The sequence below is a fragment of the Danio rerio genome, chromosome 23, assembly GCF_049306965.1.
Source record: "Danio rerio strain Tuebingen ecotype United States chromosome 23, GRCz12tu, whole genome shotgun sequence".
Lineage (NCBI taxonomy): Eukaryota > Metazoa > Chordata > Actinopteri > Cypriniformes > Danionidae > Danio > Danio rerio.
The window spans coordinates 23,182,773-23,200,213 of record NC_133198.1 but is presented as its reverse complement, the minus strand read 5'-3'; the positions used below and the strand labels follow the sequence as shown (position 1 = coordinate 23,200,213).

General features: G+C 34.2%; 1 protein-coding gene across 2 annotated transcripts in view; it reads left to right on the top strand.

The window, feature by feature from the left end:
* Positions 1-17,441, top strand: part of lamb2l (laminin, beta 2-like) — a 75,798-nt gene that overhangs the window by 42,922 nt on the left and 15,435 nt on the right. For both annotated transcript variants that reach the window (XM_687746.11, XM_005162121.6), the window contains exons 13-26: positions 18-97; positions 351-507; positions 2,748-2,882; positions 2,966-3,127; positions 4,428-4,549; positions 7,870-7,990; positions 8,369-8,561; positions 11,138-11,281; positions 11,461-11,692; positions 13,140-13,303; positions 13,375-13,599; positions 13,685-13,899; positions 16,361-16,457; positions 17,059-17,431. In XM_687746.11, the coding sequence (XP_692838.6) occupies positions 18-97; positions 351-507; positions 2,748-2,882; positions 2,966-3,127; positions 4,428-4,549; positions 7,870-7,990; positions 8,369-8,561; positions 11,138-11,281; positions 11,461-11,692; positions 13,140-13,303; positions 13,375-13,599; positions 13,685-13,899; positions 16,361-16,457; positions 17,059-17,431 (2,420 nt within the window). The remainder of the gene's footprint in view (positions 1-17; positions 98-350; positions 508-2,747; positions 2,883-2,965; positions 3,128-4,427; positions 4,550-7,869; positions 7,991-8,368; positions 8,562-11,137; positions 11,282-11,460; positions 11,693-13,139; positions 13,304-13,374; positions 13,600-13,684; positions 13,900-16,360; positions 16,458-17,058; positions 17,432-17,441) is intronic.

Genomic DNA, 17,441 nt, shown 5'->3' with positions numbered 1-17,441 from the left:
TTTTTGTTTGTGTATAGCCTGAATATTGGGGACTCAGTCATGATCTGGCTGGTTGCAGGCCCTGCAACTGTGACTTTGGTGGAGCAACAAGCAGCAGGTAAGTCACTGATATCAGTTATTGCATTTAATAGAGCACATTTACCCCCAATAAACTGTCAGGTGTTCAAGTGTAGCTTTGCTAAATTAGGATTACTATAATTAATAAGTAGTACAAAAATAACATTCAATTTTAGATTACTATGGTTTGGTTAGTGAAATTCTATGCTTTCCAATGTGTTTTGCTACTGCTAGCTATACTTGCTTTACACCATTGATTTGAATACCTAAGTTCTGTTCTCTTTCACATTCAGATGCATGATGGACAGCGGTCAGTGTGACTGCCGGCCTCATCTGATTGGACGACAGTGTTCTGAAGTGCAGCCTGCATTTTTCTGTGCTTCTTTGGATTATTACAAGTATGAAGCAGAAGCAGTTATGGGCCGCTCTCCTGAAGATCTCACACTTCCAGTGAGTAATGCTGAAATGTACAGAGATCAAATTTCTAAAATCCACCAGCACCTGATACTGCCATTTTAGCGACATTTTTTTTTCCTTTTGGCAGCCTAAACTGTGCAGAGTTCATGTCATATTATCAGGGTACTGCTATAAATCTTCCTGGTGTTATGAATAGGTATCTGTTCCTCTCTTGCGGATGATGCTGGTATCAGGGGCTGTGGAAACAAGATCTGGCACAAAGATTAAGAGAGTACTATATGTGTGTTTATGAAAGAATTCTCAGATTCTTTGGTTCACTTCAACCCATAACACCCTGTGGAATAATTAAACATTGATGTAATGTGTTTAATGTTAAACCATCTCCATTTGCATTCATGTGAGTTGGACCCTCAGGCACCTTTACTTCCACAAACACAAAAACATACCATCAAATCTTTGAATCCAACTGGGATTCACTGATATCTGTGGTTTAAATAGAGAGGAAAAAGTAGCTTTATATGAACATTTACATTTAATTAATTTGAGGTTTTCTTTCTTTATTCACATTTTTGTTTTCTTTCTTTAAGCATTAATCTGTCATCATTTAGTGAGGTTTTCCCTGGATGGTTTTGAGCATTGCAGGTCAGGTCAGATAGTACTACGTACAAAAACAAACGTGCATACAGTAGCTGCATGAACTGCAGAATGTGTCACGGCTCCACAGCTGAAGTGACCCAGAATAAGATCTGAGAGCAGAAGAGATGCCAGCCTGTCAGAGAGAATTATGAATGGCCACCACACATATAAACACACACCAGCACCGTCTGGTTCACACCGTCCCTCACTCTCTCCACCATCAACACTACAGTTCACATTTTCACCTTCTGCCATCTCACACACTTTTTTCAGAACAAGTGTCAAGTAGCTGAATTAATTGTTCCATAGCTTAGAGTTTGCATACTTTCCTTTTACAAAATATTGTAAAAACACAGTAAACTGCAATTTGAAATGAATGCAATTTAAGTGTTTAATATAAATGTTTTAATATATTTAAATGTAATTTCTATCATTTATTCCTAGGATCACTTAGAGATCACCCAGTCTTGAGTTTCACATGATGGTTCAGAAATCTATTTAATATGCTGATTTGGAGCTCAAATAACTGTTATTATCTTGTGTTGAATGCAGTATTTATTTCACAGATTGACTCAGCACTATATATCAGGGCTCAACAATAAGGACTGCCCGATAGCCTGGTGCCAGATGCTTGGGACTAGAAAGGATTGTTAGTGGCCTGATCGGGCATGTGCTGCCTTGTCACTAAAGTTTAATTTGGCTGCGACTGTTTGTCATTTGTGTGCAAACAGGGTGCTTTTACACCTAGACGCTTGTTTTGTAACCTGTCTTGTTTGCCCAGTTAACATGGTTTGTTTGGCATATGTAAATCCTGCAATGGCTAAAGTGAAAGCATGCTGAAATATTAACGAATGCTGTTTATCTGTTAAAATTGACAGAAATGACCATCTGATCATGTTTCCATATGACCAATTGTCAGTTGTATTTAAAGAAAAGTTATGCTGAAGTTATGTTTGGCTTTTGACACATTAATTAAAATGTGGCTTAGAAATAGTTATTAAATCATTTTTTTTGGTGTGGCGAGTGAAAATTTTGGCAGGGCAAAAATCAGAACCACTGGTCCGATTGGGCTAGTAGAAAAGCAAATCTTTGCATTAAACCCTGTATATACTGCATATCAGTGTGCAAATTATACATTGACTATAGGGAGGTCTTCTGTTTATGTAATACATATGCATGCTTCAGTAAACCAATGCATAATTCATACCTATAATGTTTTTGTTTAACTTCTATGTGCTAGCATAGGTGACTTAAGATACAAAGTATGAGTCTATATATATGTATATACCAGCGACTGCACTTTCTCAGAAGGTTAATAAGAGCACACCTCAGCCCGTCAATCCTCACAACTTTTTACAGAGAGTGTTCTCACTGATGGCATCTCCCTTTGGTATAAAAACCAAACCGTCTGTAATCCTGCTGTGTACAGTATTACTTACTAAGTAGACTTAGTAGTAACTAAAGTCATTGACTAACACTTTTGGCTTATTTTTATTTAGTATCTTGCAGTTGTCACAATTTTAGTACAATTTTGTATTGTTATTGTGTGTGTTTTCCGATGCATATTGGAATGATATATACTGTGTAGTATAATATAAAATGATGAATGTTAAGATCAGCATTGTATCTTTGTTTAGGGCAGCCCAAGGCCTCAGGCTGAGACTGACTGTGTGCAGCATCTGAACAATCAACTGAGAAGACACCGCCGTCACAGACATATTGCACAACAGCAGAGGGCAGCACTGAGACGCATCCGACAGCTGCAGCAAACAGTGAGCTTCCCTTCAAACAGCTGCTCCATACCTTAAACCTCACTGCTGGGTCTGGTTTAATATGAATCTCTGTCGTTTTTCAGCCCAGCGTGAGCTCAGTGCACAGAGAGAGACAGCCGGGTCAGATGGTCACCTGGACCGGGCCGGGCTTCGCTCGGGTTAAAGACGGGGCTGGTCTTGAGTTTGCCATCAGCAACATCCCTTATGCCATGGAGTATGACATTATGATCCGATATGAGCCAGAGGTTTGTTGTGTGATGCATTTCTGAACATGGTACCATGAGAATGTGGGTTATGAATTAAATATAAGTAAAAGTTATGTGCTTATAAATCAAAGATGGGACATAACATTTTAGCGTCTGGATGAAATTGCATTTCTAAAAGTGTTTTGTTTAGATATATGGATATATACAGTTGAAGTCAGAATTATTAGCCCCCCTGAATTGTAGCCCCCCTGTTAATTTTTTTTCCCAATTTCTGTTTATTAGAGAAACGATTTTTTCCAACACATTTCTAAACATAATAGTTTTAATAACTTCTCTAGTAATAACTTCTAGTAATTTCTAAAAACTGAAATAATATTTGACTAGATATTTTTCAAGATCCTTCTATACAGCTTATAGTGGCATTTAAAGGCTTAACTGGGTTAATTTGGCTAACTAGGCAGGTTAGGGCAGTTAAGCAAGTTATTGTATAATGATGGTTTGTTCTGGAGACTATAGGGAAAAAATGACTTATAGGGGCTAATAATTTTGACCTTAAGATGTTTTTTAAAAAATTAAAAGCTGCTTTTTTTTCTAGCCGAAATAAACCAAAGACTTTCCTCAGAAGTAAAAAATTATTATCAGACATACTGTGAAATTTTCCCTGCTCTGTTAAACATCATTTGGGGAAAAAAAAATAATAATAATAATTCTGACTTCAACTGTATATGTAAAAAACTAAATAACAGAATGTAAATTAAAAAAAAGTTACATTTTTATGTCTCATTTTAGTAGATTTTCCTCAGTAAATGTAGCAGGATTAAAATATATGAAGAAAAATTTAAAGCTGTATTAAACATTTAATATTAAAAATATAGTTATTATTGTGTTATAATAAATATAAGGTTATTTAATTACAATTCCAGTTCTAGAAAGACAGAAAGAACCATGGTTTCCCAGAGAAAAATGTGGTTAAGGAGATTTATTATTATATGTTTTAGCTTATTTTAAGAACTTTAAAGTCATTTTAAGCTCTTTAAAATTTACAATTTGGGAAATGAAAAGGTAACTATGAACAATGTTCTAAAACGTAGATACAGCATCAATTAAATCTGAGTTAATGTCCTTAATTATTGTGCAAATAATTAAGACAAATAACAAATTCTTTCATCATTTACTCATCCCCATGCCATCCTCAACTCTTATGACTTTTCCTTCTATAGGTGAAAAAGAACAATACATTATGTACAAAAAAGTTGATGGCCAAATTCCTTTGAATATCCTAAATCTCATCTTTGATTATTATCAATAATATTATCTTCCTTTTTTGTGTTTATCTCAGTCCACAGAAGACTGGGAGGCTTTAGTGAGCGTCACATCCGTGAATTTACCCATAAGCCTCCGCTGTGGCAACATGCTGCCCACAGAGCAGCTGTATACAGTCCCAATGCCCCACAACGTGAGGTAATGCATTGTTTTATGTCTGTGTGTGTCCATTAGGGTTGGGCATCTAAGCTATAATGCCGATCCGATACGCATCTCGATACAAAGAATACGATCCGATATATTAGTGACATATTGCGATGCAACACGATACGATTCACACCCATATCACGATACGATGCGATATTTCAGCACTAACTAATTAGATCAAGTTTATGAGATGATGTGAAAGAGGATGCTGTGCCATTGAATGAGTTTGATTATTTATAAACCAAGCAAAACCAAGACTTTTTTTACAAACTGGCTCTTCTCTCAGAGCCAGAGTGTCAGTTTACAGTAGAGGGCCATTTTAGAACATATAGCACATATTATTTAAGTATTTTCAAGATAAACAGAATGTATAAGTGCAATATATATTAAAAAAATATGTATATATTTGCACTCTTTCAACATAAATAAATTTAGCATTGCACAACAAGAATTGTGATTTAACTTTTCAACTATGAAAACAAGTTTTACAAAGATATATTTTGCCACTGATTATTCAAAACTTAAGGTTGTGAACTAGCAGTGTTATGCTGCTTTGAAACATCACTGTCACTGTAAACAACAGGCCAATAAAAATATAACAAACCAGCAATCTTCTTGCTGTGAGGTGGTCAAACTACCCACTGTGCCACCGTGACACCCATTTATTTTTATCATTATTATTATTAATATTATTATTATTATAATTAAATAAAAATTAACAGGGGGAGGTGTTTAAAACCTTCGTTCTCTGTGACACTAGGCTGAATATCTTTGCAGATGAACAATGCAATAGCATTCGTTATTGGCGTAGAGCGAGCAGAACTGTTGCGCATGGAAAAAAAACTTGCAATGCTTTTCTCACCACTTTTGGAGCTGGTTGAAGCAGTGCGAAAGCCGGGGATGCAGAAACACTGGAAGATGCTTTCACAACAACACCGTGGCGCTGCTTCAAGTGAGATTTCAGATTAGTCGTACTGCCCGCGTATTTTACAGATGCGCGGCACATTTTGCAAATTGCATCTGTCCTGTCATGCCCTCCATCCTTAAATCCATAATGTTGCTTGCCATACTTTAGATTTAAAACTCAGTGGGAAATAAAATGTTTGTTTTGCTTCTCGCGCTTTCTGAGGGCGCTCCACTAGCTTCATCCGCACACCTGATACACTGAGTTGTAGTGTGTGCACATCCGCAAATCCGTTGCTAAGGCTTACTTTATGTAGGTCGATTAAATTATGCGCCAAAAACAGGTTGACAACACTTGTTAATAAATAAAAAATACATTCTATATTAAAAATATAAGCTGTATCTCGGAAAAATCGATGCATCTCGCAAAAACCGATGCATCTCGATTTGCTTCCAAAATTTCATTCATCCTCTGCTGCTCAACCGATGCACTCGCATCATGCACGCGCATGACCGCGTATCGATACATATAGGTTAATCTTCCCATCCCTAGTGTCCATGTTTACCTGCTTTTAAATGCAAATACTGTACACATATATTTTTCTACAAGCACTTCATGCATCGTTTTCCAGAGTAGACTTGTGTACTTTTATGTATTACAAACTCTTCAAACCTTGTATAGCCCACCCTCACTTCATGAGAAATGTACTTCCACTAGTTGTTTTGATGATTTTCCTGCATGTTTGAGTTCTTGGGTGCCATTGTAATCTGACTCTAATCTGATTTCTGGCCTCTTCCCAAAGCTCAGGGAATGCAGGAGCAAAATTAGACTCTGTCAGAAGCTACATATCCTCTGAGAGAATTACAAAAATAAGATACTGGCTCAGTGAGAAAGTGAAAAAAATATGTAATAGAAATGAGATAGGGAGGTAGGTTAGTTCAGGAAGTTCAATTTGGGTTTGTTGCCGGTCTAAGTCTTTGGATGGGGAAATAAAACCCTGGTTGGAGATCAGACTTCACAGACTTATCAGGCTAGTGTCAAAATAGGGGAAACTAAATAAGGGTGGCAAGCTGGTCTCCGGTGCTGGCAATGTAAAGGAAGAAGGCAGCTGTATGTACAGATTTTAGGATTAATGCGATTTACTGAGAGTTTATTGATAAAGATGAAAGTACTATCTTGTAAAGTGCATGTTTGGTATATCAGACATTTGGTTTCAAGATTGTATTTAAATATGTAATTTGTGGATTTCAGTGTTTATTTAATTTTCTTATTGTTTTGAAAGAATTATTTTATTTTTTAATAAGAAGGCATCAAAAGGGATAATAAATATATTAAATATTTATGCTAATATATATATATATATATATATATATATATATATATATATATATATATATATATATATATATATATATTTATATATATATATATATATATATATATATATTTATATATATATATATATATATATATATATATATATATATATATATAAATATTATCATCTTGATTAGAAAAAATATTTACAAAACTATATATATATACATATATGTAAATATTTTAAATATTTTTTTTTCTAATCAATATGATAAAATAAATTATTTTTTTCTCAACAGTGAAAAGGAACACTGTTGTTTGTAAAATAGACTTTTACATCTCCCCTAAAGTTAAGCAGTTGAATTTTACCATTGTTGAATCCATTCACCTCATCTCCAGGTTAGACAGGAGTTCTTTTAGCTTAGCTTAGCTTAGCTTAGCATAAGCCATTGAATCAGATTAGACCATTAGTATCTTGCAAAATATATAAAAATTTTCATATCTAAAGCTTGACTCTTCAGTATTTACACCATATACTAAAGAAAATGAAAAAATGCTATATTCTAAGTCGAAATGGCTAGAAACTATACTCTCATTCCAGCATAATTAGGGGAGCACAATGATATTACTCATCGCTGTAACCTGTTTACCTCAGCTGGGGACTATTTTCAGGCTCTGCATAATATCATTGCGCCTGCTGCAGGCATGGTGTGTCAGCAAACTTCCTTGATTATTGTTACAACCTTTTAAAGCAAGTTGACATTTTTGAACCAGATGCTAATGGTCTAATCTGATTTTAATGATTTATGCTAAGCTATGCTAAAAGTAGTCCTTCCAGACCTAGAGATCTGCTGAATAGCTTAAAAAATGGCTGACCTGTAGGTGTATTGTAAAATGAGCCTATTTTCTAAAAAAAAAAACTGGAGTGTGCTAAGTCAGATATAAATTGTTTTCCAGATGATATGATAAATGATTGTTTGTTTTGCTAATTTAATTTTGTAATATCTTGTAGAGCCAATTGCCAAAATAACTGCATCATAGAGCATTTATGAATATTGTTAGTAATGTTATGACACTTTATTTATGACAGGTACATTAAAATGCCAAAGCCCTTCTGCTTCGAGCCAAACAACCGCTATGTGGTGTCCATTCGGTTCCAGCGCCACGCCGTGTCTCACCGCCATCTTACCGCCTTCATCCTGATAGACTCAGTAAGTTTCCTCTCTGTTACCATCATCAGTCAGTTATAAACATTTTGTTCAACGCTTATACCAGGGGTGTCCAAACTTGCTCCTGGAGGGTCGGTATTCTGCATAGTTTAGCTCAAACTTCAGTCAATACAACTGCCTGATAAATGTTAGTATACCCGGAAAGAGCTTGATTAGCTGGTTCAGGTGTGTCTAATTGGGGGTTGGAACTAAACTATGCAGGACACCAGCCCTCCAGGACCGAGCTTGGGCACCCTTGGCTTATACCAAGCCAGAAAAGTTAACACGAGCACTGCCACCTGCAGGTGTAATTACACATATGAAAAGTCTTAAATAGACTTCTGTTTATCTTATAAAGACTCTTTGTGTTTTTCCCCACAGCTTGTGCTGATTCCCAGATATGAAGAGCTTACTGGATTTCAGGGTGATGAAGGTGCAGATGAGCGTCGTCGTCAGGAGATGGAGTCGTACATGTGTTTGGAGTCCTTCATGACTATGCCAATGCCAGCGCTGGCTGAACTGTGCACTTCTCTTATCTGCAGCATCTCTGCTATCATGCACAATGGTGCACTGGGTGAGTCACGACCGGTCTTGATGATTACATGGTGGTAACGTTTTCCCACAAAACACATCCTTATTTGAAATATTTAGAGGCATATGAAGAACTTTAGGTGCAAAGGGATCACTTAAAGGCATAGCTCATCAAAAAGATTTCCTCACCATTTACTTACAAGTGGTTTTAAAAAAAAAATTCTTTCCTCTGTTGTAAGCAAAACACACTGAAAGATTCATTGGATTTAGTATTGTTTTAAGGTTAGTGGTTGCAAACAATTTATATGGACTGAATTTAAACAAAACAATTAGTTTTACAAAATTTTATTTGTTAGTTCAAATTCAGCCTATATAAATTGTTTGCAACCACTAACCTTAAAAAATATATATATATTAAATCCAATGAATCATTTTTGTCAGTGCAAGATTTTTGTGTAGAATGATGGAAAACAACAGGAATTGATACCCATTTTAGGAACAAAACACTTTTATCCACCATCTCCACAATTTTCCTTCTTTTGTGTTAAACAGAAGAAAGAAACTCAAACAGGCTTGGAACAAGTGAAAGACGGGTAAACGATAACAGATTCTTCTTTTTTGGGTGAACTACTTCTCTAATAAAGAGAGACAAGGAGGCATTTACAAGGAAAACAATTTGATTTATTTGAAAAAAATGCATACACACACTCACACACACAATTGCAATCAGAATTATTAGCCTCCTTTTGACATTTTTTTCTTTTTTAAATATTTCCCAAATGATGTTTAACAGAGAAAGGAAATTTTCACAGTATCATATTTTTTCTTCTGGAGAAAGTCTTTTTTATTTTATTTCGGCTAGAATAAAAACAGTTTTAAATTTAATTATATATTTTCCTTTAAGCTATATTTTTTTCGATAGTCTACAGAACAAACCATCATTATACAATAACTTGCCTAATTACCCTAACCTACCTAGTTAACCTAATTAACCTAGTTGAGCCTTAAATGTCACTTTAAGCTTTATAGAAGTTTCTTAAAAAAATATCTAGTCAAATATTAATTACTGTCATCATGGCAAAGATAAAATAAATCAGTTATTAGAAATGAGTTTTTTAAACTGTTATGTTAAAAAGTCTTCTCTGTGTTCAACAGAAATTGAGTAAAAAAATAAACAGGGGGCTAATAATTCAGTGGGTTTAATAATTATAATTGCAACTGAATATTAATTTACTAATTAAAAAAAGAAATGTAAGCTACTGTTGTCCAATGATTTTCTAATTAGGCAAAATTGCTTAGTTAACCTTATTAACCTAGTTAATCTTTTAAATCGCATTTTGGTTTGATTTGATTTATTTATTTTTGAACAAAAATATGATACATAAAATGTCATTAACAAAAAGAAATACATTTCAACATGGTCGAAAATGGAGCGGGATAAAGCATAAGATTATTATTCTTCCACCCCATTACCCCATTTATCATTCATTTATTACTTAAACTTATTTATTCTTTTAACTATCTCTTCTTTTTACATGAAAATTTTTTTATCCTTTTGGCATCTTTGAATAATAATATGTTTGATTCCATTTGTACCTTTTCATTTTGTAACATAGACCCAAAGAAAAAAAATAAAGAAAAAAATACATAGTACTGCAAATAGACAAAATAAAAAACAACAACAACCTAGTACTGCAAATAGCCATTAAAATGTCATCATACCTTTCTCTTTTTATCATTTTTCAATAACCTTTATCACTATTTTCCTTTATTAATATATATTTATACAGTTTTTTATATTGATTAATAACCTGATGTTGTTTTAGAGTCTGATCTACACGGTTCCAGTTTTATACCATGTACAGACATACACAAACTTTTTAAAGTTGTTCTTGTTTTCAACCTCCTAAAATTTAGTTCTTCTCTCAGGTTATATCCCCCTTGTCGTTCTTCGAAAAACTTTTGTATACATTTCGGAAGTAGTTTATTCCTAGCTTTAAACATAAATTGTGCTGTTTTAAACTTAACCAAATCACTGAACTTAAGCATCTTTAATTTAAAAAAGAAAGGATTTGTATGCTCTTAAAACCCGACATGTTCTATTAGTCGAATTACTTTTTTCTTCATTGTACATATGGATCGTAAATTAGATTTATATGTATTCCCCCATAGTTTAACACAATAACTCAGGTATGGCAACATGTGTTATATAATATATACATTGATTTATTGTCCAGGATAAATCTTGTTTTATACACTATTGCTACAGTTTTTACCAACTTTGATATCACATTATTTATTTGTGGTTTCCAACTAATTTAATGATCCAATACAACACCAATGAAAATGCGACACCATGTTTGGTTTACAATGAATAATAATATATTGCAAAATAAGTAATATATATAATATTGTATTGCTATCATGACAAAGACTAAATAAATTAGTTATTAGAAATTTGTTTTTAAACTGTTCTGTTATAAATTTGTTCAATAAAATCTTCCTTTCTTTTCTTCAATTAAACATCACTTGGCAAATGTTTAAAAAAGAATGAAAATTTTAACAGGAGGGCTAATAATCCAAAAACGTTCTAATAATTTGATCTGTGTGTTTCTGCAGGGTGTCAGTGTGACCCTCAGGGTTCATTAAGTGCAGAGTGTGACAGAGTCGGAGGTCAGTGTCGCTGTAAGCCCAACGTGATTGGCCGTAAATGTAATCAGTGTGCACCGGGGACATATGGATTCGGCCCCTACGGCTGCACTGGTGGGTTTCCTTTTATTGTCAAAGACAAATATGCATTTTAATTGCTATTTTAAATTAATTTACACTGAATACACACAAATATTTATTTATATCACTATTTATTGTCACAGAAATATTATTATAGAAATGAATTAAATCACACATTTCTCTGTCTTTCTTCTTTCTCTGCTTTCTGACAGTATGTGACTGTCACTCGCAGGGTTCTGTCGGGCATCATTGTGACCCTGTGACGGGACAGTGTATGTGTCGGCATGGGGCGATTGGCCGCCAGTGCTCAGAATGCCAGCCGGGTCAGTGGGGATTTCCTAACTGTAGGCAATGCCAGTGTAACAGCCATGCAGAGAGCTGCGATCCTGAAAGCGGGGCCTGCTATGACTGCAGAGACAACACAGCTGGACAACTGTGCGAGAGGTGAGAGACGGGTCACTGACCACATCTGCGGGACTAGTAATGCAACAAAATACATTTGGGTCACTGATTTGAGTCACGACAAAGCATGCTTTGTAAAGGAGGAGGACAGGTTAATTAGAAGCAATTCATTAAGTATGGAAGCCTTGTCAATTCCAAAGTCAATTACCAAGACTAAATTAGATAGAGGTAGGAATTTTCTGGATACAGCACAATTCAGTTCATATCAATTCTCATGGTCACAGTTTGATTAAAGATTTGTTGCCTTTTTTTAAGAACTAAGTTTGATTTGATATATTCTTCTAATTATTGTTTATTGTTTCTTTTTCCTTTCAACTGTGATGAGAAATTATTTATTTATTAGTTAGTTTTCATTACAGTATGTACAATATTTGGTATTAGTAGACGGTCAGCTTAACATCTGTTGATACTGCTTCTTCAACAGACATTTAACTGACTATAAGAAACTTTGCAAGAACGTCAACTTACACTAACCCTAACCCCAATCTAACGGTGTTCTCATAATTTAATGAGAATTAGTTGACATGTAGATGATATGTAACTTAATTCAACAATTTGACCATCAAAATAAAGTGTGACCCAATATTTACAGTACATGTATTTCAAACCCCAGTAGAGTGAAGAAATAAATATTTGGTTAAATAACTATACCTTTCATCACAAAAAAATGACAGAAATCGTTCTACTGACAAATTGCCATTTTCTGGGAAATAATAATAATAAAATATTTAAAAAAATAAAAATAAATGATATTTAGTTTATTTTATAAACGAAAAAAAATGTTACCACACCTTTATAGAATAAAACAAATATTTACATTGTATTCATTACCTAATAAATCCAGTATTGTGACAGGGTGTCCACGTGTTCTTAAAAACTAATACTTAAAAGTTGATCAATTATGAGAAAATTAAGGCCCTCAAAAGGTATTTAAAAAGTATTAACCATTTGCAAAATAAGTAATATATATAATTATTACGAGGTCTTAATTTTTTTTATTTTCCTCTTAATATTAACAAACCATGTGCTCGATTCACGTGATTGGTTCAGTCCGTGTGATGTGATTGATTTATTTACTACAACTGTTTATTAACAGCTTTTAATTAATTTAAAGGTTTGATACTGTACAGAACTTAAAGTGGCGATGAGGTCTTAAAATATTCTGAGAAGGTCTTTAAAAAGTCTTAAGGTATTGAATTTACGTTTATGATTCCTGCATAGACCCTGTTTGAATAAAAACAAATATAATAAAATTATGTGTAACATTATATTCCAGAAAAACTATATATTATTTTTAAAATAAAATATAAATGGTATAATTCTGATAATCATTTTAATATAGCAAGACGAGGTATTAATGTAATTTGAGATTAATTAGAAATCATTTTTCACTGCAATAATATTGATAACTCTTGCTTGTTTTCCTAAGGTGTGTGGATGGTTATTATGGCAACCCAGCACTTGGTTCTGGTGAGCACTGTCGCCCATGTCCGTGTCCAGGACACCCTGACAGTGGACATTCCAACGGTGCCTCCTGTGAAGTAGACTACGCCTCCAACCAGATCCTTTGCCAGTGTGGGCAAGGCTACGCTGGTAAAACAAGTCACTAAACCGAAAACTTTCACTTCTCAAGAAGCATCTTAACTTGCAGTGTTTTTTGTCAGGTCCTCGCTGTGATCGCTGCGCCCCCGGTTATTATGGTGACCCCGAGCACCCTGGTGGATCGTGCCGGCCCTGCCAGTGCAATGGGAACATTGACCCTCAGGACCCAGAGTCATGTGACCCTCGAACTGGACTGTGCCTCAAGTGTCTGTATAACACAGATGGAGACTCTTGCTCAGAGTGTAAACTGGGTTATTATGGAAATGCACTCATTCAGGACTGTAGGCGTAAGTGCAGTGATTCTAAAACAACAATGTTTTTAAATAATTTCATGCATTTATATTTAACTCTGCTCTCTGTTTCATTCTACAGGATGTACTTGTGTAACTGCAGGCACTTTGCCAAACTCTTGCACTGATGGAGTGTGTCAATGTGATAAACAGACAGGACAGTGCCCCTGCAAGCAAAACATCATTGGACATAACTGTGACCAGTGCGCCACCAATCACTGGAACTTCGGCTCTGACTGTGGATGTGAACCCTGTGGATGTGTCCAACCTAATGCCCTCAGCACCCACTGTAACATGGTAGGATCTGTGCAGATAGCAATAAAGGCTTATTCTGAAAACGTAGCTCTATATACAAATCTGGAGATCCTGAATTATGTAGCCGCAGGTACATATTAAATAAGTAAGTAAATAACAATGAGAATGTGGTAAAATCTGAAAATCAGGCTGCCACAAGAGCTTTTCTTTCTCTGGATTGCTTTTAAAAACACTGTGGGTTGGGTTAAGGGAAGTGGGTGGGCGGATGGTGTGAGAAGAGCAGGTGAGAATGGCACTCGTGAGAGAAATTTGAGATCTCAAAAAGTGTACACAGCTACTTCTGGTGGATTCAAAAAAACAAAAACTACAAAAAAGTACCTCCTAAGACATATTTTGTGCTCTCCAGAAATGTATATAGGGGTATGTTTTTAAAACGAGCCTGGGTTGGCGGGTCAAGCTCTTTTTTTAAGGTACCTGGGTGAAATGGCAACATAAAACTTAAAACTTACAACAATCAGCAAACATGAGCCAAATTTCCAAATTTCCAAACCATAGAGCAAAACAAAAGACAAATGGGAAAATGTAACATTGCATACTCCTGGTTGGAAAAGGATGAGTTTAAACAGTGAAATGGCAACATAAAACCTTACAACAATCAACAAACATGAGCCAAATTTCAGTTTCACATGAGTCATATTTCTGGAAAATCCCAAAAATGGGAGTCAATATTATCTAATTTTTATTTTATTTAAAATTTGGACAATTTTAATGCCAATTTTCTCATTTAGATTTTTAACCTTTAGATTCCTAATTTTTAAATTGTTGTACGTTGGCCAAATACTATCATATTGACATGAAAAGCAAGTTTTCCAGAATCTGATCCTTATAAAAAAGGTTTTGTGGTCCAGGGCCACAAATGTGATCAAAAAAAATTATTTTAAAACAGTTTTTAAATAATTTTAATGTCTAACTTTGCTAAATAATAACTTTGCTTTGAGTGCTACCAGGTGTTACTAAACTTGAAATAATATGAAGGACATGCTATTTGCTAAATTAATTAATTGGCTTTTATATTATCATGAAGGTGAAGGCTAATAAAAATAGAATACATTTTAATATGTAATTTTATTGTACTATAGGATTGTTTTTACTATTTACATGTTTATTGTTTTATAGTATAGAAAACTGGATAAGGACCCCACAGGTGATCAATGTGGACTAGAGCCAGCATCACTGGCTCATTTGTTTTGGAGCTGCCCAAAATTGTCAGTCATCTTACTGGGAAAATATTTATCTGACATTTTCAAGAATATGTCATAAGCCGATACATCCAGATCCCTTTATTGCAGTTCTAGACATTACTGATTCTGAGATAGAAAAACAGTACAGAACAAAATAGAGTTCTATTTGTGAGTCTACTAGCACGGAAGTTAATGTTATTAAACTGGAAACAGAAAGCTGCTCCTACATATATACATCTAATGAGGGAAGAAATGAAACATTAGGAAATGGAGAAATCTAATTCTCTCTTAGATTCCATCTTTTCTATTCAAAATCAAAAATTCTATCAAATCTTAAATAATGACATAGATTATTTTAAAGACATATATTCCACGGGAAATTCAAATAGCAGAGGATCAGACTAACGGATGAAAATTTAAAATCAGTATTTTGTTTCTATTTAATTTTTTTTATTTTAGGTTTGTTTTATTATTTTTTTTTTGTATTTTCTTCTCTTTTTATTATTATTAACTTATTGTATTTATTTACGATTATTATTATTGTTTGTATATGGTATATTTTATTGTCAGTTGTTGTGTAAATGTTTTTGGGTTGGAATTTGTAAATCATTGTATTTAAATGTTAAAAAGAAAATAAAGAAAGTTATATACTGTATATAAAAAAGATAAAAACTGGATAATGACTCTGAAAATTCAGATTTGCCATAACAGGATTACACTACATTCTATATTTAAAGAGAAAACTTTTATTTTCCTAAATTGTAATAATATATTCACAACAACTCCAATTGTATTGTGTTTTTGATCAAATAAATGCCATTTTGGTAAGAAAAGAGACATTTCGAAATTGCTTAAGCAATAATAACAGTTGTACTAGACATTTTAGATTTAAAATAACTTAATATATTAATACATAAATAATCTGGAAGGGCATCCGCTGCATAAAAACGTGCTGGATAAGTTGCCGGTTCATTCTGCTGTGGCGACCCCGGATTAATAAAGGGACTAACCTGACAAGAAAATGAATGAATGAATATTCTATTAAGCTAATAGATACATAATTCTGTTTATTATGGTGTGATTAATGTTTTCTTAGGGATTAAAAATTTTTTATTGTATTTTATGTAGTTTATTTATTATATTTATTAATTATACTTTTTATATTTATTTGTGTTTATTTATTTATTTATTTATTTTTTGCAGTTACTTACAATAAACTGTCTTCTCTGCTTCTCTTCTTCTGTCTCTCTTCATATGTGCAGTTTAGTGGCCAGTGTCACTGTCAGCCAGGTTTTGGGGGGCGGCAGTGCAATGAGTGTGAGGCGTTCCACTGGGGCGATCCCAGAGTGCAATGTGAAGGTAAATATTGCACAAACACATCTACAGTTGAAGTCAGAATTATTAAAGTCCCTGAATTATTAGCACCCTTTTTTTAACCACAATTTCTGTTCAAAGCAACACATTTTCAACACATTTCTAAATATAATAGTTCTAATAACTCATTTCTAATAACTGGTTTATTTTATCTTTGCCATAATGACAGTAAATAATATTTGACCAGATATTTTTCAAGTCACTTCTATACAGCTTAAAGTGACATTTAACGGATTAAATAGGTTAATTAAGTTAATCAGGCAGGTTAGGGTAATTAAGCAAGTTATTCCATGACGATGGTTTGTTCTGTAGACTATTGAAAAAAAAATTATAGCATAAAGAGGCTAATAATTTTGATCTTTAAATGGATTTAAAAGATTTAAAACTGCTTTTATTCTACAAATAAGACTTTCTCCAGAAGAAAAAATATGATCGGAAATACTGTGAAAATTTACTAGCTGTTAAACATCATTTGGGAAATATTTTAAAAAATAATAAAAAAGGGTGTTTAATAAATCGGATTTCAACTGTAACTCAAATTCATCTCCATCAAATAATTACTAATCCTTCATCTATTTCTAATCAGAGTGTAACTGCCATCCTCTGGGCTCTGAGACGTCTCAGTGTGACCGCACAACAGGCGCATGTGTGTGTAAGGACGGAGCTTCAGGACAGCGCTGTGATGAGTGTGCACGCGGCTTTACTGGAAACTTCCCCAAATGTGTTCCCTGCCACCCCTGCTTCCAGCTGTGGGATGATGTGGTGTGCCAGGTCCGCCGAGATCTGACCCACTTCAGGGATATCATTGCTATGATTCTGGAGAAGGGTGAGGTGCCTGGAGTCAGCGACAAGCGCATACTTGAACTAGAGAAGAAGCTGGCACAGGCTCAAGAACTGGTCCGGGATGGAGACAGAGAGGGAACATTTAACTTAATCAGCCAAACTGTTGATGACTTGAGGTAAATATTA